Source organism: Epargyreus clarus, unplaced genomic scaffold, assembly GCF_041222505.1.
Source record: "Epargyreus clarus isolate Ecla_fem2 unplaced genomic scaffold, WU_Ecla_fem_2.2 ptg000034l, whole genome shotgun sequence".
Lineage (NCBI taxonomy): Eukaryota > Metazoa > Arthropoda > Insecta > Lepidoptera > Hesperiidae > Epargyreus > Epargyreus clarus.
Window position 1 is genome coordinate 9,001,793 of NW_027332239.1, and position 27,957 is coordinate 9,029,749.

The 27,957-nt window shown below is 35.0% G+C and overlaps 3 protein-coding genes across 3 annotated transcripts; 1 reads left to right on the top strand and 2 right to left on the bottom strand.

Annotated features, from left to right (window-relative positions):
* Position 1: 1 nt before the first annotated feature.
* Positions 2-10,915, bottom strand: LOC140756262 (type 1 phosphatidylinositol 4,5-bisphosphate 4-phosphatase). The gene is made up of 4 exons (XM_073091739.1): positions 10,726-10,915; positions 10,320-10,489; positions 9,083-9,292; positions 2-5,034 (listed from the first exon to the last, which is right to left on the bottom strand). The coding sequence occupies exons 1-4, from the start codon at positions 10,766-10,768 to the stop codon at positions 4,750-4,752; spliced, it is 708 nt and encodes a 235-aa protein (XP_072947840.1). The 5' UTR covers positions 10,769-10,915; the 3' UTR covers positions 2-4,749.
* Positions 10,916-11,125: 210 nt separating this feature from the next.
* l(3)72Dn (UTP4 small subunit processome component l(3)72Dn) lies at positions 11,126-18,993 on the top strand. The gene is made up of 11 exons (XM_073091245.1): positions 11,126-11,347; positions 11,441-11,820; positions 12,280-12,461; positions 12,766-12,956; positions 13,480-13,635; positions 14,192-14,525; positions 14,914-15,100; positions 15,453-15,676; positions 16,277-16,432; positions 17,507-17,590; positions 18,290-18,993. Exons 1-11 carry the CDS (start codon positions 11,247-11,249, stop codon positions 18,404-18,406), a joined length of 2,112 nt encoding a protein of 703 aa, XP_072947346.1. The 5' UTR covers positions 11,126-11,246; the 3' UTR covers positions 18,407-18,993.
* A 194-nt stretch (positions 18,994-19,187) lies between these two features.
* Positions 19,188-22,335, bottom strand: LOC140755897 (uncharacterized). The gene is made up of 5 exons (XM_073091246.1): positions 22,160-22,335; positions 21,139-21,245; positions 20,775-20,891; positions 20,134-20,272; positions 19,188-19,361 (listed from the first exon to the last, which is right to left on the bottom strand). Exons 1-5 carry the CDS (start codon positions 22,240-22,242, stop codon positions 19,229-19,231), a joined length of 579 nt encoding a protein of 192 aa, XP_072947347.1. The 5' UTR covers positions 22,243-22,335; the 3' UTR covers positions 19,188-19,228.
* Positions 22,336-27,957: the final 5,622 nt, after the last annotated feature.

Below are 27,957 nucleotides of genomic sequence, written 5' to 3' on the forward strand. Positions count from 1 at the left end.
GTCGCCCTCAATCCTTTATTCACATTAACCAACAATACATGATAGTCAAGTACTTAGAATATATGAAGATTACACATAAACAATACATATTCACAGTTTATCTTAATATTTCAGTAATTTCTATTTTTATAACTCAAATCCTGTCAATTCTATAAATAACATGTAAAGCTACAAAATTTCGGCACAACAGGTAATAAACTGTAAATAAATATTGAATTGCCAGTAAGTACGCCTGACAAAATTTTACCGTTCCTATATTTGTATTAAAAATCTGACTTTTAATGCATCTTTTTTTGTAAATAAACTTATACACAGAAGGTCCACGTATAGACAAACTCATTGCAGCAGATATAATTATCGTTATCATGCCTTATATTTGGTTTAAAATTTTCTGACGATACAAATGTATCTCATACGGAGTAAGGAGCCATTTACATGTATAGACATTGGAAATGTCAGACACGGTCTATGGAAAAACAAAATCATGTTGTTCCATACAATGTATCGTACTTATAATCTTCCGTAACACGACAACGGGCCGTACCTGTCATAATATTGTATAGAAAAATATGATTCTGACACGTTCAAAGTATGTAGGTACATGAAAATGGGACCTTAACCGTGCTTGGGAATGGAATATATTTTTTTACTTTCACACAAAAACACCCAAAAAATAGGCGGAAGAGATCGGGCGCACTTACTTGTTCTTAAGAGAGTAAATAACATAAGACTAAATTTTATACAAATTTCAACAAAATAAATGGCAGAAGTAAAAAATACATACATAACCAAATTTATTTAATCGGTGTCGAATTAAAATTATATAATTATATTTAATAACACCAATAAATTCTTATTAATAATTCACTAGTGGAGATTACATTATATTTCCTTAAAATCAAAGCAAATAAAATATTTATAGCGAATGCATGTATGAAACATTATCGTTGACAATTGACAAAAGCTTTTGCAAGTTGTTTATAATCTGTATGCATTGTCTATTCCCTCCCTTTCCTCTGGCTTGCTAATTCGGGTGCCTAACGCCTCCATTGTTCAAGGGGATAATAAATAAATATACCACACCACGGCGGCTACCCAGGATTCATTCGGTGCCTGATTTCGAGTTGAAATATTTCCCGCTAACAGTTTGAAATTAATTACCAAGCAACTGCCACCATCAATAGTTGGACATAGCCCTAACAATTTGAAAGGAAAACGTGTCAAATAATTGAAATAAAAAGAAATTAAAGTTTCGATTGATAAACACAACTTCAGATAATACTTTGTAAACGGTACTACATAACTACACTGAACGAAATAAAAATATAGGAAATCGTTAACAAGTAAGGAGTTGACAACGATATTGACTGATAGTACATTCATACTGACAGATCTAACAGTTTGTTCAGATATTGAGTAGACAAAAGAAAAAATCAGTGGAGCTGCTCCTAGCCGAAAAAAATGTAGTACTCTTTATGTGTTCTCACGGTGGCTTTGTGCAACGATTCAGTAGCGATATGATCGCAAGATGCCCACTACCCGACACTGTCGCGACACCCCTATACCACCTGATGTCGGTCAGAAAAATCGCACGTTTGTAGCGATATGGCCAAGCGCTTTACTGAATCGTTACAAAATGTCGCCGTATGTTGCATGTGTAATCTGGTTGTTGCTTCTATTTTCCCTCAAGCCACATTAAGAAAATATTGGCCGATTATTCGCTATATATTACGAGCTGCTCCGTATCCGTCAACACTGCAGCGTTTTATCGAAAATCGAAAACAAATAATTAACAATATCAAAAATGTGCCATGATTCAATATTATTTAGTATTTGTAGCAAATGTAAATGTTATGTCAAAATGTATTTCACACGGATTTTAGAAATTTGCGAGCTATCGATGCTTAAGCCTAATCTAGGTATTAGAAATAGCGGTAAGCCTTACACTATATACGTATTTATTTAATATATGTATCTACTAACGTATAAACGTATTTCTTGAATCTATAGCTACTTCTAGACTAGGGATTTGGAAACAAGATCTTTGTCTTGTCGTCATTCGTCAATACAAAAACCTTGCGATAGTTTCCAGCTAAATATTAGTAGTAGTTTGTTACAAAATTTGTTGAAAGGAATCCGGTATTGATGAAACACATGTAACAATAAAATAATTATGGTAAACAAATAAATATATAATAGAGTATGGGGAATTTGCTTTTTAAAAAATAGTTAATTATTGCGTACAAATTGAAAAACGGCGAGCTTGAAGCCCGTGATAAATGGAAAAAAGAAAATACAATGAAAGTTCTGCTGTTTTTTTTTCAGTATATATAAAGCACACCTCTTACATTACATATAGGTACAAAGTTTAGTCTTTAATTTTGACTGTTATGTCAATTATTATATTATAACATTTTGTATTATATTGTTATTTATATTACTAGACAAAATTTCCGTGTGAACAAATAAATGTATAGGATGGTACCCTGTCTAAATAAAAAGTATTTTTTAATAATTCTAATACATATTTAAATTCATGTAACTACTAAAAATAAAGCGAAATAATCTCACTGCGAACGCCGTAATGAATATAATATTTAATTATTAATTTATTTGTATTACAAGTGAATTTTAATAGACTTTTTATATTTTATATTTCATTTTTTTTTATTTTTAATCTACGTAGTTATTTAATGTTATAAAAATGACGCTAATAACAACATACTGAATAAAGATAATATATTATTGGATAAACTATGAAATTTTCATGCATTATGTTAATGTTATATCCAATGGTCCTATTAAGCAGCTCTAAAAATATTATGGATAATAAATAAATATTTTTAGTTGCTTTTATGACCCGGGCTTGGTTCGCAACTGTCAACACATTTTAATTTACTCGTACGCAAATTTGTTTTGACACATACAATACTTTCTGAGAACCTTCTTTTGTTATTATTACTTTTTTTATTTTTTTCGGTACTTGCCTACACCTATTATCAATTTTATTATGCTTTTTTGTATTAATTTTCTAAATAATTCCCTGGCTTCCTAATGTGACCGAAAACCTGAAAGATCCCGTGATTAGCTACACTACTTTGAATGTGCGAATAATTTAAGCGTTAATATCAAAATTAACAGGCTATATTTTCTTGCATTAGTACTCACATGTATAATACGAATAATGGAGTTGTACATAATGTTGAAAAATTCCCATATATGAGCTTGCATTATAAATTAGTCGGTTTATTAGCTATTCGTGTGTCGTGACAATAGATGCGTCCCTGTACTCGTTATGATGTCAGTAATATCGCTCTATGAACTGTAAACAGTTCGTAGGTAATTAATGAACTTGCACTAGTCACCGCATCGGAAATTACTCATTCTATTATACTTTCCGTTACACCACATCGTGTGTTATCCATATTGTACAAATTAAGGTAATATACAATATAGATAATTGATTTTACAACCATGAGCGGACATAAATAAGATAATAAATAGGTATGTAGAATAAATAAGGTGTGTTGAGGTAATATCGGCGTTGTAATATATCGTATGAATTACATTAGTCTAATTTGGTCATATTTGTTAAAATTGGCAATACTCTCATACATAATTTTCAAGACTTAGTGTATGTTAGCCCTTAAAAAAATAGACTTCAATTTCAATCATAAGGTTTACGCCAGCGCCGACATTACCACCAACTTACTATAAAAAACAATATTTAGCATGTAAATTCCACCAGATGAAATAAATATAGAACAAATTAGTTTGTTTCTAATATTGACAAACTTCATCTGCGTTGAATCTTAATTAAAAATATTAAACCCATTATTCGATATACAAATAACATTCATACCATAAGAAAACATTTTTTTGACACGACTAGCTATATAGGCGCATAAATACAAGCCATATTTTGTTGTATCGAGTATTTTCATACAAGCAAAATACCATTGACAGTCGTTCATAAATGTCGCCTCGGGGTTATAACGTTATATTTAATACATAAATTAACGAATATGATACTCGAACAAATTGTAATACAACAAGATGTAGCAGTCACTCTTGCACACTGAAGGGCCTTTTCAAACAACGGCTTATTACTACAGTACGTTCGCAATATAGCCATTTACTTCATATTCGAAGCCTGGTCATAAAGCAATTCAAGTTATATTAGTCGTAATAAGGAATGCAATTTTGAATCAATGACCTGCAATTATTCATATCAAGGATAAAAAAATAAAGATACAAAATATCTCTACCATAACATGTAAACACCGTTGACATCGTCAATAAGCATTCGAAATAGTAACATAGTCTTCTATTTAAATGGTTACACAATTTATTTATTATACGGTTCTAGCAGACGAGCTGCTTTCAGCGGCGATTCGCGTTTTGGCGATTGGCATCGATGCTGCATCATTTTTTGTGGACTTGCTGCATACGGTCTGCGGTAAACTTGCGTTTATGCGACTTTATTAATCGCTACGTCGCATTTTCGCGTTCAAATTCAGTAATTGTAAAGTAATTGCGACCGGCGCTCAAATGTATGCGACATATTTGATCAATACATCTAGCTTTCGAAAAGTATCACAATCACCTATCGCCAAACGTCAGTGGCATGCCTGCTAGAAACCTTAAAACTATGTTTACTATGTGTGTATATATAATGCAATATGGAATCGAGTTATTTTATATTTCCTAGTCATACTATCACAAAGCCGAGCGGCGTTCAGCCAGACATTACATCGGTCCCTCGATTTCACTTACTTTCATCGCGAAGTAGTATATAGCCCGGCTGCCTAGGAGGAAGGCGATGACGAATGCTATAGCGTACGCCACGTAGACACCTCGCCCGTGGGTTTGGGCCGCGGAGATGGTGCCGAGGGTGACCCCCAGGGCGATCGCGAGGAAGATCACCGCGAGCACGGCGAATATGGTGCCCCGGAGACGAGCCATCCGGTAGCCGACGGACGACACCTTGCGGCAATGGGGGCATCGCACCGGAGCGTTCTTCAGCTGCTGATACTGAAATGTTGATATGTTATTTTAAGAAGAAAAGTCATATTTTTATTAATTAAACCAAAGTATAAGTATTAAGTGCATCCACACGCAATTCAGGGTTCAGTAACAAAGAGCAATAACGAACTTGGTCAATTTTATTTCTGGCAAGCATGTTCTGTGTATCGCTTTTTCGGATAAACTAAACCTTCTGAAGGTCTGATGTTACCAACGCTTATTGGCGTTTAAAAATTAAAGAAACTACTCTAAACCAATATAAGGGCATAACACAAAATATACAGCTATATGAATATAGCTTCATGGTCTTTCTCATCAAAGGATAGATATATTCGTGCTTTATAACAGCAATTATTGTTTATTGTTTTCTTTTATATGACTATTTAATAAATATACCCTCTAGGGTTGCCTGTTGCCGTCTGTGTTTAGGACTGCTGTAGTTGCTAAATGTTTAATTTTTAAAATAAGACCCTTCAGTGAACCTCAAAACATCTTATTTTGGTAATATTGCGCAACGACTGTTTAGATTAATCAAGTCGCTAGCGAGCCTGTCCTTAATACATGTGTAATCATTAAAACTGTAAAGAAAACAAGTTTGACCGATAATACCGTCGATACGAGCTAACATATTATATTTATGAGTCATATACAAATTTGATTACATAGAAAGTTATATTTTTATAATGAGCCTTTTAGCCAAGATTTTCATTAAAAGTTATTAAATACAGATTAAATAGCTTAAAATAATTATATGCAATGAGTGGCACTATAGTAGTCATGGTCTAGGTCTAGTGGTTGAAAATCGGCCTCTCGATCGGAACTTCCGAGGTTCAAATCCCAGGGACCTCTATATTTCAAGTTATGTGCGTATTTCAAATTAATCACTGCTATAAGGACAACGAAAAACAATGTTATAAAACCCCCCCAGAGAGGCGACTGGTGCCCGACAATAGAATACTGATAGGTTGAATTTGTATTCAAACCATTAGTGTGTATACTTAAAATTGATTTGCAAGATTAATAAAAAACAAGATATATCATGTAACAAAAATAAATCACCATTTTTTTGCTATTATTGTATTTAAAGACAGTTAACTAGTAACAGACCAATTGAATCTACACATGTCATGCATTAGACGACATTTGATGTTCATATTTTTACATAGATGAAAGTTCAAGAAACTACCTTGGTTTCAAGGAAGTTTAGTGATTTCTTATTTAATGGTTTTCTGGTTAAGCCAGTTCAAAATTCGTAGATAGTAATTATCAAGTAACACCTTCAAAGTATTACATTAAAATAACGATTTCATTTGTTGTTATTGATGTAACCTTTGATAGAACATTTTGAATAACTGAGGAGACCATCCCGCGAGCGAATAGCAAACAGGCTCCAGCTCAATAACTGGTTATTGTCCCCGAGTGCCATTTGTCATTTTCCTTTTTCAACTATCGTTAATGATTAGGTAACTAAGTTAACAAATTTTGAAGTTTGCCAAATAGTCCATTGAAAAGTTACAGTTAAGATTGCAAAAAATAAGAGGACGCAATTTTATTGTTAACACTGCTGTTCTTAGACAGTGTGGCAGTAATGATTTTGGAGTCAAACCTCAAAGGGTTCTACCAGCTTTAAACATAGTAAGAATTATCATCGCAAATGTACAGCTTTGTTTCTGTAACTTATTGTCAAACAAAATCTGGGAACATTTTTTTCTAGACATTTTACAGAAAAATGACAATGGCCATTTTGATAGAGGGGTTTTTAAATAATAATTTTGTAGGTGTAATGGCGTCCTACTGACGTCATACCTTTATATTGTGTCTATGTTCCACGAAGGAAATCAATTAGATATTGTTTATTTGGACTGAGCAAATATTCATCGCTCATTTCAAAAGTCATTCGCTCTTATTGATATTTTAATGAACAGGGCCAACAGTGCAGTATTTTATACTCATATTTTATTTGAAAGTATAATGAATCTCAATTTTATATCACATCTTATTCTTTGTTTTTTTTTTATTATTATCATAGTTATAATACTATGAAGTAATAGGTCATGGTGAAGGACTATTTATTGCAATTGCGACACAAACGTACTACTCGCAGACCTAGTGAGTTAGAGGGATCGACGCACTCACTTCCGTCGGTACTTGTAGCATCATTGAAGCGATGTAGATCATTGTAGCGGCCTTGACTGACACCGCGATGAATAAACAACAAATTCTGACCATATCTATGCACTTGAATATCTATGCAAGTTCAAAGGACAAAAATGGTGTTTTTCAAACTTTTTTATAATATACAAGTAGTCAACGAGTATGGTCCACCGACGGTGAATGGCATTGTTGTCAATACTAGATACGAGTTGGAGTCCTAAGGGCGTCCTTAAAACTGACGGTGTTTACAAAACAGGCTTTCGTTTCGGAGGGCCTGAGCCTTGCTGCAATCCGTGGTATGTAGTGGTAACACTCAACCGATTTTCAGAATCAATTTGGGGACAGGCGGTCGCTGCACACGGCGCTTTTAAACCCGTCGCACACGCTTTTGGCTCTGCCTATACTATTTTTGAAAACAAAAAAGTGCGCATGCACCCGCGTTCGTTCTAGCGGACGTACTAAGGTCGACCACAGGTGCGTTGCTAGGCCATACAGGTCTATAAGTAGTAGTGATCATGTTAATTAGACTAATGTTACGTATAGTTTAAAATAGTTTAGAATAAATGAGACATTTCGTTCACAATTAACACATCTACACACAAACTGTACACTTATTCTGTTTCCTGATAACAAACAATATAACATATCAACAGACAATAGAAAATGGTGTTTGTCCCGTGGTCTACATGGTGTAAAAGATAATAAAAGGGTTTTAGGTAGGACAGAGTACACCTGATATGTTTGACAAAGATACCATGTGCTACTATGCAACATAGGAATATGCATATTATATGCATATATTTCATTGAAATTATGTTAATTATTATAAAAATATTCAGAGCGGGTGAATTAACCTTGGTTGGCGCATTATCTAATATGCGTTAAGTACTATGACAAGTAATATATATTGTTTTTAAACATACAGCCAATCCAGCCATAAAGAGAAAAGTGTGAATGTTGTGTTATAACGTAAAGTTGCCTGTAAGCTAATTTAGATAGGTCTTAACCTAGGTGAACTTAATCTCAAATGGTCTACCGGATTAAAGGATATGAGATTAATCATAATATTCCTGTTGTAGAACAGTTAAAACAACAACAATCCTTCATCAGACAGGGCAGTTTTTATCTCTCTACCAGTGTGGCCATAATCGCTTTTGCTTACAAACCAAAAGAATTTACTTTATAAAAATCATCTTTTTATAGAGTGAAACATAAAATCTAATAAAACATATCTATATTACAGTCATTATTAGTCTACTTCTGGGCTTCTCTAAAATGGTTTTTTCATGAAATGAACTTCACAGGTAGACTGACACCTTTGCCTCGATTTGTATCTTTAAGCTATTGTAGGGAAACTCTTTACGATAATCAAGTGGTATACATACGAAATTAATTTAGAAATTATTTATCACTTGCTAAATGGTGAAGGAAAGCATTGTGAGGAAACTTGCATATCTGAGATTTATAAAAAAAAAATCTCAAAGGCTAGTTAATACGCACTTGGCTAGCGCGGTGGATTATGGCCTAATCCTTCTCATTATGAGAGGAGACCCGTGCCAGCAGTGGGACAGAAAGGGTCCGTTCACACAGACCGGCTCGAAGAACATCGGCTTGCATTTTTCTTTTCACACAGACCAGATGGAATTGGCCGAAGCGGAGCTGCCAACTATTTCACATAGACCGGCTAGTAAAGATCTGAAAGCGGGTGCATTCGCATTCGGAGCCGATCGGCTGCGCGAGCGATATGAGCACGCAGTCAGAGCCAGTCGGCTTCTCTTATTATTTCACATGAAGCGCGTTCAAGCATTCTTAATGACAAAAGAAGTGCACATTCGGTACAAAAGAGCTGGTCGGTGTGAACGGACCCTAATGGGTTGTTGTTGTTGATGATGATGACACATACGAGAAAAGTATCCTGGCAATGCGCGCAGATGACCCTGCACATGCCCGGCAGCGGGGGCACGGGCGGCGTGACGGGCGACGGCGCCAAGTTGATGATGCGCTTGCAGTCCGCCCGCGGGCACGCGATGCGCTGCGACGACGACTTGCAGATCAGCAGGCAGTTGCACGGGCACCGCACGTACTTCTTGCCCGGGGGCGCGTTCCTTATTGGCTACAATTAAATATATGGGAGATTATGAGTACAGCGTGTATGATTCAACGGATGAGGTACCACCACTACACCCAGTACTAGTTTGAAGCATGTTTCGGTGTTAAGGTGTGACCACTGGCTTACTTACATTTGAGTAAACCATCTCAGTCTTCAGGAGTGACACATTGGTGATGAGTGTCAGGTAGAAGCTTTTCTGTATCGAGTTGGTCACAGATATCCCTAGGCAACAGTAGGCACTTACTATCAGGAAACTGCAAGTCCAAAGCTACTCTGAAGCTGCAAGTCATGCTACTCGAAAGTAATAAAATAAAAATCGAAAAACAGTTTCCCAATATACAACTGTTTGGAAAATTTGATAATTGTGTTTCCTTCGTGCTGAACATCTGACGAGTATGCAATTGTCTAAGATCATGCCAATGAACTTCATTTATTCTTAACTTCAATATTATATGTAACTACAAATAATGTTTAAAATCTGTAAAACTTATGACCACCTTGTACATCAGAGATATTTACAATCATTCAAAATATAAATATATTATAACACAAAGATATAAAATTTACAGAGTTGATCTACTTCTCAGGCATAATTTAGAAGCCTAAAACCTGCTTTGAAAATGTTAAAATTCTTCAATATTATCTCATTCCTTATATTTATACCTGTCATTTCTTTAAGCATGTTTACTACAGAGGACTTAAACTTCTTTTATTTACTCTAAATAAGTACACTTATATACATATTTAAAAAGATAATATACATAGGCCTTTTCTTTATTCTTTAATGTACACTATCACCATTATTTTTAGCCAGAGTTCAATTTATAAGGTACGAGTTATCATATTGATCAGAGAAGTTGTTGACTTGTTCATTCCTGGCCAGACATGAATCTAAAAAATAAATAGGTGTTCTCGGTGTAGTGTCAATGATTCCTTGACATTTATCAGATAAAGAGTATGTTTGAGTAATACACATTTTTCTAAGAAAATAACAGAAGAGTGTGATATCTTAAGAGTATACAATACTTACAGTGGCTTCATTGCACTCTGAGCATTTTACAACATGCTGCTCTCTCTTGCCAGATATATCTATCATAGCTTGACAAACGCGACATGTTACCATCGGCATTCCCGCTTGCTGGTAGGGTGGTGGAAGCTCGTCGGGACCGATCGGTGATATTGTGCTGACATTTACCTCCTCTGTCAAAGAAAACCAATGAATTCGATCGGACTACACCGTACTAATGTTAATTGTACTACGTAACTATCAGGTAAGCTCATGTAATCGCTGAAAAACTGGCTACGATTACACAATATAAACATTTCGTTCGACTATTCTACCAATTTTAATCTTATTGCATTGTTTAGCAACAAAAAATACAAATAAATTTGCGTGAATCATCAGCTGTCAAAACATATATCGCTTCAACACTTACCGTCCCTCAAAAGGGGTTGATTTTCACTCTGACCGTCTCCCATAATTAAATTAAATAATCCACCAGCACAATATGTTAATTACTCAATTTATTACACAAATTCCTTTGATCGAAAATACGATCTCAGTTCACATACGACTGAGAAAAAAACTAAGTCATAGACAAAATAAATTGCTCGTGTTTGGTCTCTAGTAAATAAGCAATGATTATTGAAAAATAGAGCCTTTGCATACCTTTCTCTCGTTTCTATTAAATTTGTATGCATAATATATTCTTTGGTATGTAATTAAAGATAATATCAAGCCATTAACTTTAATACTTTTATTAATTTATTACAATATTGAAAAATATAAATAAATTGAAAACGAGGTTTTGACATTTTACCGGAGGAACATGGAACGTCAGCCGTCATGCCGTCAATCAATAATCAAAATCAATATAACCTTATAGTTTCCATTCGTTTTATGTTGTTTTAGGTCTTGAGTTATTTTATGTATGAACTTTAATGAATATATGTGAATATGGAGACCAAAATACATAGGGTGCGATATTATAATCCAATGCCTGAGCCGATAAACTGCGTTTCATTCAATAAAACTACTAAACTTCTGGCTTTGGCGAGGTAAGAAAACAAATTTAAATTTTCTTTATTACATTTAACATCATTATGTTTACGATTAAAAAGAATAGGCAATAAAAAATACATTTTTTTCAGACGTGATGCTTCTATCGAAATATGGGATCTGAATTACGCGCCCTTTCTCTTAAAATTTATCCCAGGCGTTGCTGACGGTTCTGTAGAGGCTCTAGGATGGGTCAACGACAGACTGTTAGCGACTGGTCTAAGCGGTGCACTAGTGGAGTGGGATCTTGAAACATACAGTATAAAAACCACAGTAATCCTCACAGGCTATGCTGCTTGGTGCCTCGATGTAAACTCATCCAACACTCTCGTAGCTGTTGGTACTGAACAGGGCTATGTAAATATGTATTCTGTGGAAAATGACGAAATAATTTACAACAAACTATTTGATAAACAAGAAGGCAGGATCATGTGTTGCAAATTTGACAAATCGGGAAATACATTAGTCACAGGTTATTATAAACTTTATGTACTTATCTAGAACGTCTTGTAGTAGGTGTTGATCAGTAGAAATTCTAGTATATGTGTGGGTGCTGTAGGCTCACTCTTAGCTATAAATGAGTTCAGACATTAACTTGTAACTCGTTTAATTTCTGTTTGAGTACCAAAAAGGCTTTTAATAAAAACATAGATATTGTGTCCTCTATTCCCTCTCTGTCTCTTTCGATTATATCTTAGTGTGTGTGTGTATTGAAATATGAGTAGATGAGCATAGACTGGCTTGTTGTATAACCTTCACAATAAATGCATGGAAATTTTTGCGAAAATTTATGTTATTTTTTATTGCTTTAAATAATTTGCGAATTGTATTATTGCAACAAGCTTTAAAAAGTTGATTCCTGTCAGTGCTCTAAGACTGTATATGTATATTTTGATAAGATTCTCACTTACAAGAGTTTTTATTTTATTAGGTTCTGTTGACACTATCAGGGTGTGGAATGTGCAGACAGGTCATGCCACTTGTCGCATATCCGTGACACGGCGAGGGAAGGAGACTATAGTATGGTGCTTGGCTGTTCTTTCTGACAATGTTGTGGTCTCCGGAGACAGCCACGGAAGGTTGACTTTCTGGGATAGCGCTCTTGGGGAACAGGTACTTGATCACATTGTTAAATGTTTGTTTATGTATCTGAGAGTTTTTATCCTCAATTCCTTAGTTAGACTGCTGGGCTCAAGTCTTCTTTCAGAGCAAGAAGAGTTTAGGCTATGGGCAGGTAGGTATATAGGTTTCTTTGAGCCATTTCTTTCATTGCAAATCATAAACATTTATTTATGTAAATAACAAAATATTGATGATAGTATCACTACCAAGCATTTTAATACAGCTACATAGTAGTATTGTAATCAATATCTAGAATAATAAGAGAAAAATACATTTTTATCTTATTGTTTTTCAGATTGAATCATATACCACTCATAAAGCTGATATACTGTCTATTGTGGTGTCAGAAGATGAGAAGAGTCTTTATTGCACCGGAATGGATCCTGTTATAATTAACTTCATTAAAGTTAACAAAAGCGCTGGCAAGCAGACCACAGCTCAGTGGGTAAAGAATGTTCAGAGGAACATTCATGAACATGATGTCAGGTAATAAAATCATTTATTATTTCAATGAAGAATGTAAATATAACTCCCAATTTTTATAAAATTGCAGACAAACTTACAGGGTCGAATACAGAACCTCCTTTTTGAACTTGGTTAAAACCAAAAATCAATTGCTTAAAATTATAGCCTCTATGTATTACTTCTGCAATTTAGGACCTGACATCTTACAATCTATCAAGCCATTTGGGCTGGCAGGAATGCCAAGAAATCAGACATACATACTAACCCTTTACATTACCCTATTACCATGTCAGTTATAAAATAGTGATTATGATGGAAATAAATGGATAGATTATATATTTTCTATGATGGAAAACATTGAGAAAATGATAATACAATATTGCCCAATCTTATTTTTTACGTTACTCCAGGGCGGTGTTGCAAAGTGCCACGATGTACCTGTTTGATCGTTTTCATAGGCGAATGTATATATAGCAAACTAAGTAATTTTCTGAACTATTTTTTTTATCTTATTTCTGAATTCTATTTTTACTTTGTATTTTAGGGCCCTAGTACTTCATGGCAATAAGCTCATATCAGTTGGAATAGATGGCTATCTTGTAATGTCCAGTTATCCACCGAAGTGGGTGATGCGAATACCACCAATGATACCATTACCCAGGACTATTGTGTGTGCACAGAAAAAGCTGCTGCTTTTAAGGTAAATATAACCAGATTGTATTGTATAATAAATAAAACCCCATACAAATTGGATGAGTAGTTTTTGAGCAAATCATGAATATATGTACATACAATACTGTATTATTTGAAAAATAGTAAATAGATACATACATACTGTATGTATGTATCAACCGCTATGTACAGATACAGAACTGTATGTATGTATCTATTCACTGTTTTTCAAATAATACCGAACCACCTTTTTTGAAGTCTGTTAAAAATAGCTAATAGTTAATTAAAAGTAAAATTATTTAAATTGTTACTTCTTGAAGTTTTGAAGTTTTACTTCTATTAGTACCTTAGTATTATTTTAATCTTTAGGTTAGCAAAAGAGATTTGGAGTTAATTTTGAGTTTGTGTGAAGTTGTATGTGCTGATGTAAAACATAATTTTCAATTATTTTCTATACTCTTTTTCATCTACTGAGTTTATGATATTATTTTTATCAATTATTTGTAAAATTTTGTAGAAGTTGTAATATTACTTTGAATATTCCCAAAATCTACAATCAAAACACAATTATTGATATCTTACAGATACAAAAATCATCTAGAAGTTTGGAAATTGGGTCTGAATGCAATAAGTGATAGCGGTGATCTTATATTCAATAAGAACTTGTGGCTGAAGGAAAATGGGCAAAGATCAGATAGAACCACTTTGGAGCAAGACTCGGAGATATCTGCCATTAACAATATGAACGGAGATGAAATTCCACATCCACACACACTGAAACTGACCGATAAACCAGTGAAACTGGTGTCAATACAGACTAAAGGACACAAACAGATACGGTGTTGTGATCTGTCCCCAAGCGGAGAATTTGTTGTGTATTCTACCGACAGTGACATTAGGATGCTTAGGTTGGAGACAGTAAGTATGAGTTATGTTGTTATCATTTATTTTGAAACATCCCTAAAATATATATTTTTTTGTATAGTATGCTAGTCGCAAACAGTCCACATAATAATGGGAACTGCTGCCCTAGGACATGAGCAATCAATTCTCGATAGGATTGAAAAGTTCTATCCAGACCTAGTCGAGAACAGATACCTATTGTGGTAATTCTGAAAGTAGGTTCGAACACCCAGAACACAGCAGCCCATCCACTGTTGTTGTAAGGCAGAAATATGTGTAGTAGTACTGCCAGAGTCAAATGATGTTAGTTTCACATTGTTAATCTAGATTTAGCTAGTGGGACATACTATTAATGAACTACTAGTACCTATAGAGGTTAAAATGTATTTATTAAAATTCACAGGATGAAGAGCAATGCAACGTATCTGTAACAAAAGTTTCAATCAACGGGTTATCGTCGTTTTGCGATCGTGTTGCGTTCACCGAGGACTCGCACACGTTGGTCGCTCACCGCGGCGGCGTCGTGTACGTGCTGCAAGTGGATCCTGTGGCCGGCGCTACTGTGGTACAGACTATACCTACTGATAAATGTAAGTACATTTATAATATTTTTCATTTACATTTTATGATTGATGTGGGTGTATGGGCACAAAATAAAAAGGTACTCTTATTATTTTGTAGTATGGGTTACCATAGCCTATTTCTATCCCAAAATTGTTAATTTTTTTAATGACTTCAAAAGAGGAGGTTCTGTTTATATGTATATAATCTATATATTATTATCATATATGTTTGTTTATTCACAATTGATTTGGATAGTTAAATCCACAGTTATAGTCCGCAGTTAAATCATTCTTGCCAATATTATAACATTATAATTTCATGTTAAATGAAAAGTAATGAAATCAATTCAAAAGTGAGTAAATATAAAATTAATTGCAGACTTGAAGAAGAAGTCAATCCTACACCTCGTGGTATCGAAGCAAACGGCGTCAAATGCAACATACCTGGTAGTGGCCGACACTGACAGCTGTATATCTGTGTGGATTCGTACCACTAAGAAGTTTGAACACTACGTCACGCTGCCGAAGTACCGGTGTGTGCCGTGTGCGATGATGGTGAACAGTGAAACGGAGACTCTAGTCTTTGTTTATGTGGATCAAAAGGTAACACATCAATTATGAATATAAAGTAGTGTCAGTCAATTTTAGAATTTAATATTTATCTATTTGGCTGTTAAAACGAATTAACTTTTGTGATTTGTATTTACAATTGAAAAAAAAGCAACATAATCGATTCTGGAGGCACTGCTATCATTGTATACCAGGTACATATAATTTATATCAGATGAATCTAATTCTATTTTAGTTAGATTAATAATGGCAGTGGCCATTTACTGTTACGTGGACTGCATACTCGGTTGTAATTTTTTATACATAAAAGTGAGCACTAAGAAAAGTTGTCTTTAAATTGTACCCCTGAAGGGTTAAAATAGAGGTTAGAACCTTGTTCGAAAACTGTAAATCTTAGAGCAAACACAAAAAAATTTAGTGTTTGGCATACTAAGCAAAAATTATGAAACATCTATTTTGCGGCTTTTGAAAATTCAACCCCTAAGGGGTAAAATAGGGGTCGAACGTTTGTATTATCTATAATTAAGTCTAGTTATCTAGTTATCCATAGTTAGTTATTTATAGTTATTTCTATAATTAAGTCGCACGAAGTCGCTAACAAATCCTAGTTTCCATAATATATTTCGTTACCAGATAGTGGAGTACTCGTTGGCCAACAAGCGGCTGAGCCTGCGCGCGGTGCCGGCCCGCTGGATATCGCGCCGGGCGGCCGTGACGGGGCTGGCGCCGCGCCGCAACGCCCTGGCGCTGCACGACGACACCTCGCTGTGGGTGCTGCCCGACGCACAGGTACGCACTGGCATTGTGGACTAAGTGCATAGGAAGCCCAGGAATGTTGAATGAAACCCGGGACGAAAAGTTAAATGAGATCCGGGGCGGAATGTTGAATGGGGCCCGGAGTGGAGTGTTGAATGACGCTCGGGGCGGAAAGTTGAATGAGACCCGGATTGGAATGTTGAATGATGTCCGGGATGGAGTGTTGAATGAAGCCCGGGGCGAAAAGTTGAATGAGACCCGGGGCGGAATGTTGAATGGGGCCTGGGGCGGAGTGTTGACTGAGGCCCGGGGCGGAATGTTGAATGGGGCCTGGGGCGGAGTGTTGAATGAGCCCGGGGCGGAAAGTTGAATGAGACCCGGGGCGGAATGTTGAATGGGGCCTGGGGCGGAGTGTTGAATGAGACCCGGGGCGGAAAGTTGAATGAGACCCGGATTGGAATGTTGAATGATGTACGGGATGGAATGTTGAATGAGACCCGGGGCGGAAAGTTGAATAAGGCTCGGTGCGGAATGTTGAAAGTGGCCCCTAGTGTAAAGTTAGTTTATTTTACAAGCTTATACAAATGTCTTGTAGACATTTTTATACAAATTTCAGTGCTTGTTTGGTTCTGACGACCATTTTTAGGATTTCGTACACAAAAGGGTAAAAACGAAACCCTATTACTAAGATTCTACTGTCTATTCGTCTGTCACAAAGCGCTATTTCCTGAACCATAATAGATAGATGCTTAAAATTTTTACCGAGCTATTTTTCGAAGTATTTCGCTTTATTTATTGAACCATAATAGGTAGGCAGTTCAAATTTTCGGAACCACTAAAAAAATTAAAAATTTGGTAATACAGAACATTCCGAATGCGAGTTCGACTTGCACTTGGCCAATTATTTATTTTCTACGACAATGTATTACTTTTTAGTTTGGAAGGATTGACATCTTTGTTGTTGACCCCCCAGGACTGTAGACCCAAGGCAGACTGCCCCTGGCGCCATATAGTCCGCCACTGCACCCGAAACTTTCAATATTATTATAGTCAAAGTACAACAAATCCACTTATAGAAAACTATACTTATTTGTTTACATTTTACAGGATAACAATGAAGGACCGACACCTAAAAAGAAGAAGCAATCTTCAAATCCTGATACAGAGCTAACTATTATTATTCCAGTTAAGGTATGTATATGTTTTACAAAAATATTATATTCAACATTTTGTTTTTTTAAGATAGAAGTGGCAGAAGAGCATACAGTTCATCCTCCATATATAACAGAAGATCTACCTAAAGTCGATCACAGATTCGGTGCCGCTTTCGAGGACTGCGATTGTCACCTCATGTATGCCAGCTGGCATTCACAACCTTCTTTGATACATGGCATTTCAGGTTACGATTTAAAGTAGAAATCTTAATCTTTTTGATATAAAAAGTAGCCCGTATTCCATTTTGTTTTTGCAAAGTTTGACTAATTTGCTTTCATAGTTTTCAGTATTAGCCTGACTGGTTAGTCAGGCTAATATTGAAAACTAAAAGTTTAAAAGGTTTTTCACGAAAGAAATTAGAAGAAACATATAATATCAACTATCAATGAAACTTTATTTTCAAACAAATTTATAAGCATTTGTTTCGTTATTACAATAGAATGCACTGTACGTTATTATGACATACTTTTCCGAGGCGTTTCAGCTTAGTCCTCAGGGGTAGCGGCGCATCTGTGGCCGACCTCAGATAGGAATATCTGATCCTATCCGGGTTGATTACAGATGTCCATGGGCGGCAATAGCCACTTACCATCAGGTGGACTGCATGTTCGTCTGCTACTCCTATATTATTTAAAAAGAAAATGTTATGTAATGCAATATATTTTTTATTTTCAGTACTTAGGAGGATTTCACTGGATCGCAGATGACGAAGCCGTTTCAATAGAAATATTACCGGAAAACATAGTTTCTCGATTGCCCCCAGTGTTACCATCAAAAAGACCGAATATATAGACTAATAAGAACATATAGTAGTATGTTATATTTAAAACATTAAACATTTTTCCTTATAATCCGACTTAAATATTGTATTTTTCGTATAATATATTATAGAACTAGGAAGCAAGCAAGTTGGCAATCTAATCATTGTCATCAACTATCGCCCATAGATATCGGTAATAAACCCCAAATAGGATTAGTCTTATCTGAGGTCAACCTCACATACTCTACTCCCTTAACTACCGCCTCCAAGTGTTAAAACTTTATGTGACATGGTATAACATTTCGAGGTTCGACCATTCCTATGAGGCATTGATTACAGATGTCCGTCGGCGGCAGTACATATAATTATGTATGTAGTCGGATGCTTGTTTGGTATTTGCACAATATAAACAAGTACTTTAAATACTATTCGTATGTAGTGATATAGTTCATTGTTCTTTAATCGTACGTGTACGCATTTATTCACAAAAATTATCTATGTCTTAGGTGAAAAATAATGTGTAGTGAATTACTCTGATAAATCAATGTATTTTAAGCGATTAGAATGTTTCTAAATAAGTTTTAACAATCTCCATACTGTAGAATGACATCAAAAGATAAGGAAAGGAACACTGTAATTTAACTTTCCTAAGAACTTTATTCAATGTGATGAAAAAACTCAATGGACCAGTGTCGTAGCGCGACGCCAGGGAATAGATCGGTGTATAGTTTTTTTGTGTTGGAAATATATATTATACATTTCTTTTTGTTTTTATACACACAAGTTACACTTTGTAATCGAACCACCACCCATCGAATGAAAGTGAAAGATCCCAAAAATATATTGTTTGGAGCTCAGTCTGAGGGACAGTGTGAGTGTAAGTCAAAGGGTGTGACATCGAGTTGCTGCGGCCGCGCCCACATGTCGTCCGTCACCTCGCAGCGCGCTGGCGGCAGCTTATACGATATCGGGTCACCGGCACCTCCCCTGGACAAAAATACATGTTTTGTTATTATTTTTACCATGCTTTTATTAGCTCGACCTACGTACGACCTACTAGCTTTAGTACGTATGTAACGGAATATTTGAACTCGATTTTTACCCACTTTGAACGGTCCGATTAATTTAAAATTTTGAACATATATCTAGAACCGATGACAATACACGATTTTAATAATTTTACTCCATTCTCCAAAGAATTGTTAGGAGCCAAAATTAACGATTTCCTTGTGTGATTTTAGCGTGGTTTTAGTTTTTAAATTAAATTTATTTTATTACGTCTGCTACTCATATATTTTGATGTAAATATATGAGTAGCCGACGAGCATGCAATCCATCTGTTAGTAAGTGGCTACTGCCGTCCACGGACATCTGTAATCAACCCCAGATAGGTTTAGATTCCTACCTAAGGTCTGCCACAGATGATCTCCCTTACCAAACCCTTCAAACCATAACACAGCAGCGCTTAACACTGCTATTCTTAGGTAGAAATAGGTGGGGTGCTGGTGGAGCCGAAGTCGAACGAAAAGGGTTCTAGTACCACCATTTAAATGACCGCCATATTAGATTTAGATTGACATCCCCTAGTTTTTATTGTTCCGTGTATGTTCCTTTGCATTTCGTTCTGATAATTTACATACACACAACATAACAGTTGCTGATGAACAATAAACAAGATTTTTGAAAATATTATACCTAACAATATACAAAAATCTTGTTTTTAATCAAAGAAATTACAAAAGTTAATTAATGACCATACCCTAGAAATATTAACGTTTGCTTGTAAGGATCGTAGATTTGATCCGGAGGTAGTGGTGGCCGCATTGGGTAGTCTCGTGAGGTCTTCACAAGTCGACCGTATCGCTCTAACGCACATTTTGATCGATAGCCAATCATGCCTGGAAAAACCAATACTTACATTCTCACATTCTTAAGATAGTAGTCTTGATAAAGTACCTAAGTAACTACATGAAAACATCAAAATAAATGTTCTTGTACCTATATTTAGTTTAATTTAAAGTTGAATTGTAAGTTACTAATAAAATTTGTTTCTTAATAATTTCACCTGTGTGTAGTTCACCTGATGGTAAGTGTTCACTACAGTCCAAAGACAAATGTGACTCTAAATAACACATTCTGCCTGAACCCGATTATAGATATGTTGCAACTCCTGAGGACTTAGAGGGTCGCCTCATATTTATATAAGTCAGCCTGTATCTACACCGATCTACCCAAACGCCCCGGTTATCTTGACAGTACTATTGTAAACCAATAGTGGCAAGTCACTTACCTACACTTGGATCAGGCGTGCCTGTAGTAATGCATTTGGAATGAAATTTATGCATCTAACTGCATACTCATTTTCTTATAACAATATGAGTATGCAGTTAGACCTTATACCTGCAGTCGTTGTAGGAAAAGCTGTTGGAGAAGGATCAATTACAACAGGACAGGGATCCTTCTCTGGCTGGCAGCTCACCGAGCGAAGTCCTGCTCGATACTCGTCAAGTTTAAACCCTGTTTTCAAGGAAAGTGTCTGGATTTTTAATAAAAAATATGAAAAGTAATACACAATTAATATTATTATTCTAAAATAAGTCATAACTTGTAAGGCGGATACGAAATAAAATTTGGATTTGCAAGAGAATTTGGATACAGGATTTCTATTATAGCTATCTTATTTTGTTTGACTATTCAGTTATCGAAATTTAGTCCATACCTTATCTTTAAATAAAGAATTAGTTATTTATCTACAATGTTATACCTAATTTTTGGGCTTCCTCTTCTTGAATGTCACGAATATAATTATAAAAACTCCATCTTTGTGGCCACAGCCGAGCAGCTTGTTTGCTTTTTCGCGTCACCGCATTCCTGAAAAACATAAATATAGGTAATAATATTTTTTTCTCAAAAGTGGTAAAGGGCTATGACTTAGTTCTTACCTTAGTTCTCAACTTGGTTACAAGATGGTACAATCAATAATAGTCATTATTATTCATCTATTATTTATTCTGAGTCCAGAATAATCATTTTGCAGGAATCTTATTTTATACCTACCTCTATTTGGATCTAGAACCACATTAGATTCAACACGAAGCTTAATTAGGAGGTACTTTCAACTAAAGGGTGATAAACGCACAAACAAGTTTCTTTTTATTTTTATACCTATACGATGCAGACGGGCTGCCTGATAGTCCTCGACCCAATCTCTATTTAAGCCAGTATACCTACCTACTCGTAAATATCCGCCTCTAATAGAAACATTATGTTAACCTCGCATGTAAGTAGATTTTAATGATCGTTTAATTTTAACCTTTGCTAATATGGCAAATATTTTTGTGGTTTCTAGGTTCAGTTAGTCATCCTTCTTCATTAAGTACAATAATACGGATTGCGTTAATAAATTTAAAAGAGGTGTTTCATATCGTTGTTATAGTGTTAAAGTAATCACAGGCGCATTACCCTAACGCGTTATTAATATTAAACCTTAACCAATTTTTGAACATCAACATTTAAAATTTGAAATTTAATGTCTAGAAAATCTGCCACGAACCATAGTAGGCAAAATTGGTTAAATCGATTATTAGTATGCGCGTTAATTTCCGTTAGGCACGGGCAATTTTTTATTCATATATTTACACTATATTAACAATAAAGAATTTCGCGTGACTACATAGGTACTTGCATATCTTACGAAGTTATAAATTGTCTACCCAATAAGTGCCTACATACGAGTAGGCAACTCAAAATAATACGCGAGTTATAAAATTACAGTTTCTACGCACAATATTCCTTGCGCCTTTACTGGGTCCGTTGAAGGTTCTCTACGGACGCCGATAGCCGCGGGCGGTTGTCCTGAATTTTCCATAATAACTGTATACACGAATAAAATATAGTAACAAAATGAAATATTCCCAACTTATTGTACACTCGAAAACAAAAACATAGAAACAGTTGCCACGTTAAGAGTCCCTATCGAACAAACAATTTGGAACGTGAGATTTTGTACGTGGGAACCAGTTAAGTGGAACTCGGTTTTATTCATTTATATGTCCATGTTGAATGATTATTCTTCTTTGCCTGCCTGATAATATAGAAAAAGTAATAATAGGAAGCGATTTAAGAAAGTACTTGCGCAGGTATCAATGCTACTGAATATATAATATAAACTAGTTTTTGCCCGCGGCTTCGCCTGCGTTTAAAAGAAAATAATATGACATACTAACATACATAAAACTGAAAATTCGTACCTTCATTGGAATGACAGTGGCTCCATCTGGCGAAAATTGGTCCTACCAACTCTGAAACCTTCGTGGGTTGATAGACAACAACTTTGCTAAAGATCAACTGCATAGTTTACGATTCAATCCTCACTAATATCGATTAAAATATCGAAATATCGATTTTTTTGGTCTGGTTCGTTTGGTGATCTTAGAACGCCATTCCTAGTTCCCGTGGGATTTCCAGGATAAAAACTATCCTATGTCCTTTCTCGGGTTCAGACTATCTTTGTACAAAATTTCATTAAAATCGGTTCAGTGGTTTGGGCGTGAAGAAGAGACAACCAGACAGACAGAGTTACTTTCGTTTTTATAATATTAGTAAGGAGTAAGGATAAGGATAAGGCTGTGACCATTATTTTCAATTGATAAGTTCCATGCCTAGTAGTTTTTTATAATGTAATAATATAAGAAGAGCATGCAGTCCACCTGATGGTAAGTGGCAACGCTGGCGGAGTACTAAGCTGAAACACGTCGAAAAGTATGTCACTCTTACCACGCTTAACAATACTGTTATGAGGCAGAAATAGGTGTGGTGGTAATGCCGCCGCAGTCGAATCACAAAGGGTTCTACCACCTTAAAAATAAAAAAATAAAAGTAGATAAAATAGTCATCATCATCAACCTATTAACGTCCCACTGCTGGGCACGGGTCTCCTCTCATAATGAGAAGGATAAGGCCATAGTCCACCGCGCTGGCCAAGTGCGTATTGGTAGACTTCGCAAGTCTTTGAGATTTTTTTTTAAATCTCTCAGGTATGCAGGTTTGCACATAACTTGAAAAATCAGAGGTATTTGTGCCAAAAATAAAATAGTACCAACCTATATATTATTTTAATATAGTTCCTACTTAGGAATATAGGAATAATTTTGCTAAATCTTAACTAAGTTAAATGGAGGTACCTTAGAGCGTAGGCGGCAGGTGGCAAGTTATACAATAACAACTTTAGTACTAAAACCTATCGGACAAAGTTTTAAATACTTTAGGAATTACTTAGCCAAGTCTTGGTCGTCCCATTTTAGTGCAATCTAGAAACTTTGCTAAATTAATACTTGGGTAACTTTTTGTACTCCCTTTTAGTTTATAAATGGATAAAGATCATCCTCCAATTTTGTTCGGGCTGTTTATTATTTAAGAGGCAAACGGACCATGTTTACTACATTCTTCAATCCAGAACACAGCAGTACTAAACGATGTTGTTTTTATTAGGCATAAATAAGTGAGGATGGGCCCTCCGGAATCGAATCATGAATTGTAAATAATTTTAAATTGATATTATAGCGAAATTTATCAGTTTCACAAAATGCCGTGACCACGATCCACAATAGGCAATACCTACTTAAAGAAACACCATATCATGAGTACCCAATTACCTACGAGTATATTATAAATAAAATAATATAGGTGTTTAAGTTATAATTTAAAGCATGTCATAACATCGAAATACACTATTCGAAAACACATAACATAACATTGTAAAGCGAAAATATGTTGGAAAAATATCCGGCGTCAGGCACATACGGCTGTCTGGCCTGTCGTGTGCATTCCGGTTATTACCGAGCCTTCAGCCGACAGCCAGCCCTTGTCCAAATATTCGATATCCAGCGCAAAATGCCTTTCGTATTTCATATGAAATAAATTCGCTCTTCGCGGACATGGAGCTATACCTTGGTATGAGTGGTGGCATGTGTGGTGTGTATATTATGTACATAACATGTTCGTAGTTTTATAACTATAGCAGCTGTTTAAGACAATTTAGTTTGCTTGTAAAATTATATGATTAATAAATCTTTAATATAATACCATAGATTGGTAAAGATACTTCGCCGCCTTGAAATTGTATGAAGCCACAAATGGCTTATTATCGTAAGTTCTTTTTTTGAATTCTTGACAAATAAAAACATTTTTAGAGAAAATTTACGAATAAATAACTAATACTGCGTAATTTACATGAATTTACATAATAAATAAATAATTATTTCAAATATTTTAGGGATATTTTAGCACGGGGACGTGGCAAAACTTTTTTACGCAAGTATTTCAATTCTCAAAACTGGGTACATTCTCTAGTTAGGAGTGAGTAATCTTTACTAATCTATGTATAATACACACTATTTAATAAGCTTATGCAAAATTATAACATCATATGAACTTGAGGAATTAAGTTCATATACTTTTATATCATGGTACCAATATTTCAGTTTTTATGTAAAGTTCGCTTTTTGTACTGATCAGAGGGATTAAGAGGAGTAAAAAAGTTTTCGAATGTGGAAGATAATGCATATTTTTTTTGACCTGCTTATTTAGACAGTTAACGAAAATAACTTGAAGTGACTATACGAAAATTTCGTAAGTATGGAAGTTTAACAAACGTGAGTAAGTCTGTGGTCATTATAATTTGAAAAAGTCAGAAATTATATAAAACGAAAGTAAGCATCAATACTCGCCTATTTAGACAGTTAACGAAAATAACTCGAAGTGAGTATACCTAAATTTCGTATGGAAGTTTAACAAACGTGAGTAAATAGTGGTCATAACAATTTGAAAGAGTCAGAAATTATATAAAACGAAAGTAAGCATCAATACTCAAAATTAAGCAGTGACTACTGAGTTCGTTCGTTATTTATATCCACGTTAAATAGGTCAGCCATTGTTAGGTTCGAGCGCTGTATGACGGTATAACTTAGTAGGTATGCATTATAGAACATGACCTAATTCCGAAGTATGAAAGTCGGGCTGGAACGAAAGGGTCGTGAAATGTTCGCCCGCGAACAGCACCTTTCCGCCCGCCCCCGCGTCTAGACGCTCGCCCATTATAACTACGAGTACTATATGCTCACCAATCTATATGTTAAAAGCTTTTAATACATGCTGTACTCAAAAATTTAGATACTAACTTAAAATCTAACGAACGAACGAGTAATTCTCATAAAACATTGGTATACCGGAAACAGTTGTGCGATTTTTTTATTAATACTTTTTTTTTTGGAAAAGGATTTCGATAAAAATGTATTTAGAGTTAACTGTTCAATTTGTCTAGATAAAGTGTCACAGAAAAAATATATCATGCCATCTAACGTCATCTCGTAGAATATTCTTATACGTCGCGGGAAGGTCGCTCATGTGTTGTTTTGAAGGTGGTAGAACCCTTTGTGTGGCGGCACCACCGCCACACCTATTTCTACCTAATAACAGCAGTGTTAGGCGCTGCTGAGTTCCAGTTTGAAGGGTGTGGTAAGGGAGACAGACTTTTCCGAAGCATTCCAGCTTAGTCCTCAGGAGTTGCGGCGCATCTGTGGCCGACCTCAGGTAGGAATATCTAATCCTATCTGGGGTTGATTACAGATGTCCATGGGTTGCAGTATCCACTTACCATCAGGTGGACTGCATGCTCGTCTGCTACTCCGATATTATAAAAAAAAAAACTTTGTAGAGTCAAGTGTCGTAACTTATTTGACGTAAGCGATAAATAACTTATTAATAAACTTTTACTGTGAATATGAGCTTCAAAGATACTGAATATAATTCTATATTGTACATATCGATGTAATACAATAAACATTCGATACAATATGGTATAATTGTAGAGACGTTTCTATAACATGGCAAAAAATGCAAAAGACATTTGACGACATATGAAGTCTATATGTCGCCCTTATTTTCAGCTGTTCATCTGTTTATTTTGTTAAGAACATTTAAGGAAACAGAATTTAATTAAAGTTATAAATTAGTCAAATGCTCTTATGATTATAACACAACAACGAAAAAACTCTACGCAAAATTCGTAGGACTATGTCATTATATGCCTAAAAAAGATCTACAGAAACAATTTCTATTTTAAACACTTGATAAGTTATACACGTTCAGCATATAGAGCATTACACACCAATGGAACGTGACCTAGATCTGAACGAGTAGCGCTGAAAGATCGTGAAATTGCTTGCTCAGAAGAACACCTTTCCGTTCGCCCCCGCGTCTAGACATCCAGCCTATATTTTCTTTTTTATGCGTACTGCGCCTTTACTTCACCCGCCAGTACTCCAGCCAATAAAGTTGCTAAACGAAGGTTTTCACACAAAGCATTTTAAAGTATTTTAATAGCTACGGACTAGTCTAGATACATTGGAGGTTTTACAGATAATTTTGAGGTCATTTTTTGTTAATAGTTGCAGATTAAATAATTTTACGGATTGTTACGGATTTGAAATGATTTTGTGTCATTGAAAATAAACTTTATTGTATTTTAGGCGTTCTAAAATGTATATTTTTGTTAATAATTCATTGATTTTGTAAAAAAAAGATAAAACAGCTTAATTAGGGAGCTTTTCGATAAACATTATTTTGCTTTAAAAGAAAAATATTAAGAAAAACAAGAAAATTACTAATACTTACATTATAATTTATTCCAAAACAAGGTTATTCAAGGAGCTAAGATAAGAAATAAAATTTCCACGCGAAGTATTACGCCCAAAGTGACTTTAAAATTCAAAATTCAGTAGCTCTATTCATATGAATAAATTTAACTGTATGTACTCGTACTTGACTACAATAGAAAGTCACCTTGTCTGTTTCTAAAGTTCTTGAATAATAGAACCTCGATAAGAAAACAGAACTTATTACTTATTGTAATTGGGTTACTAGGCTTACTGGTTTATATTATAAGGACTCCGTTTTCTCGTTTGTCGTACGGTACCCTGAAAACTGAAGACTGTATTCTAAGATTTGGTCTCATAACATTTTTGTGGTTTGTCTCCAAACAAAATTTCACTTATGTGAAAAGTCTTTAACTCGTTTATCGTAATCATACTATGTTTAAAGGTTTGAAAATATTTTACATTAAAATTATTCATAAGTAGGTCTTACTTTGGGACGGTAATCTTATACTTGACTATATGTTCCTATTATATGTTAACTATATTGTACCTAAGTTCAATTAGAAAAAATAGCTTTTTAAGCAAGCAGCTTTTTGCAAGTTTAACTGTAAAATGAAAAAATAAAGTATATTACTGAAGGAAATCCAACATGAAAAATCTGTAGTATACTTGTAAATTTGAGTATTTTTCACTGAAGCCTGTAATTAAAATGCTTTAGACAAAGTTCGTCTTCATATTCTATCTCTCGTATTATGTTCACTTTGAAACTGTGGATAACTTTGTAAAATTGGAACAATTACAAAGGCGGGAGGCATTTTATATCAGGTTTCAAAACTTTAATACGCTCTGCAAGCTAGCTGGTATAAGTTATACGTATTATGTAATTTGTAAGTTACAATATAAGTAATCTGTTTTTTAAATACTTTTCT